The sequence below is a fragment of the Sinocyclocheilus grahami genome, unplaced genomic scaffold (genome assembly GCF_001515645.1).
Source record: "Sinocyclocheilus grahami isolate Dianchi unplaced genomic scaffold, SAMN03320097.WGS_v1.1 scaffold17755.1, whole genome shotgun sequence".
Lineage (NCBI taxonomy): Eukaryota > Metazoa > Chordata > Actinopteri > Cypriniformes > Cyprinidae > Sinocyclocheilus > Sinocyclocheilus grahami.
Window position 1 is genome coordinate 1 of NW_015516769.1, and position 1,597 is coordinate 1,597.

The window sequence follows — 1,597 nt, forward strand, 5'->3', positions numbered from 1 at the left end:
ACTAGTCATAAATCTTTAAAGTCAGATATTGGTCCAATTTGATACCGAAAAGTAAGCTTGGTTACATGCTAGTTGGTCAGACTAGTACTTAAGACACAATCTTAACATAATGGCTTTGCTAATACCATTAGTAAAACTCGCACTGAAATTTCAGAAAATAAAATAAATAAATTTATTTCGAAATCATTGAGCATTGATGTTTAGTTAGTGCTTCTCTGATGAGGTGTTTTAACTGTCAGTATCTACTTCATGTCCAAAACTAAAATAACCTACAGTAGCGCCACCAAAAATCATGTTATTGTTATAAGTGCAATTTGTTTGGTTGAAATATCAAGATGCGACTCGCTGACGAAGAACTTTACAATGACTGAAAACAATTTGGTGTAGGACTTACTTTGAAACCATTTTCACTCAGAAACGGCTAGTGAATTTCACAAATAATTGCAGGGAGTAAAGACAAGAAATACACAAAGTAGTATTTTCTTGAAAAATATTTTCTGGTAATCTTTGTGTTATTTATAACTTAGAAAAATCATTTTTATAGTGCATGACTAGTTTAATTTCTAATCTAAAAACACCCTGAACAGCATAAAGGGTTCAACTACCCAACTTTGCTAAATGAAAACTTCACTAAAAATGTATTTGGCTGCATCAGAATGAAACACAATCAGTGCAACACACAAGAGGAGTGAAAAAAAGGCTCATAAAAACCAAGTGGCACGTAGGATTCACTGGGTTTGCTGTCGTACCTTCTCTCAGTCTCTCTCTGGTCCTCTGTTTGACGCTGGAGGGTTTCTGGGAGTCAGTGTCGCGGTTCTCCTCTCTGATCTTCCCTGAGGATTTACTGCTGTTCCCCGCGTCCTTCATCTTCAGCTCGGCACTTCTCTCCTCCTCTTCCTCTTCCTCAGGCTGCGGTTCCTCCGGCTCCTCCATCGTCTCTGCGGTGTGCTGCTCCTCCTCGGGGAGGCTGATGTCCATCTCCTCCTCTTTGTGCTCGTGGCTCGGGTCAGTGCCGCTGGTCTCTGGGATCTGAACATCAGCGCCGGAGCTCCCAGCTGGAAACACCAGAAAACTTAAGTTCTGGATCATTTGTAATGAGAAGACAGTAGATTCTTCAAATGTGAGAAGCTCACCGGCATCATTTCCGTCATCTGCGGTCAGCAGTTCAGCTTCCTGGTTTTCCGCAGGAAGGGGCGGAGCTACAGGAGGAAGTTCATCCTCCTCTATGTGGCCGTTTGGAGACAGAAACTTCCGGACGACACGCTCCACCTGCGGCCGAAAGGAGTGATGGACCTTTGGATCGACGACCTGAGCCACGATCCTGTCCACTCCCTGCTCCAGCATCCCGGACCTGATCCACACAGACAGACATGATGAAGCACAGGAGAGAGAGACAGACAGACTGAGAAAGATAGACAGTGAGAGACAGACAGACAGTGAGAGACAGACAGACGGACAGACAGACAGTGGGACAGACAGACAGAGGGACAGACAGACAGTGAGACGGAGAGAGAGAGAGAGACAGTGAGACAGACAGTGAGAGACAGACAGTGAGACAGACAGACAGTGAGAGACAGACAGACGGACAGACAGACAG

At 44.6% G+C, this 1,597-nt stretch overlaps 1 protein-coding gene across 1 annotated transcript in view; it reads right to left on the reverse strand.

Moving 5' to 3' along the window:
- Positions 1-749: 749 nt before the first annotated feature.
- LOC107579487 (biorientation of chromosomes in cell division protein 1-like) overlaps positions 750-1,597 on the reverse strand; it is a gene marked incomplete at its 3' end in the record, with an annotated part of 2,194 nt that continues 1,346 nt past the window's right edge. Inside the window, exons 3-4 of the mRNA XM_016265317.1 lie at positions 1,134-1,351; positions 750-1,055 (exon numbers count right to left, since the gene is read on the reverse strand). Of these exons, the coding sequence (XP_016120803.1) occupies positions 750-1,055; positions 1,134-1,351 (524 nt within the window). The remainder of the gene's footprint in view (positions 1,056-1,133; positions 1,352-1,597) is intronic.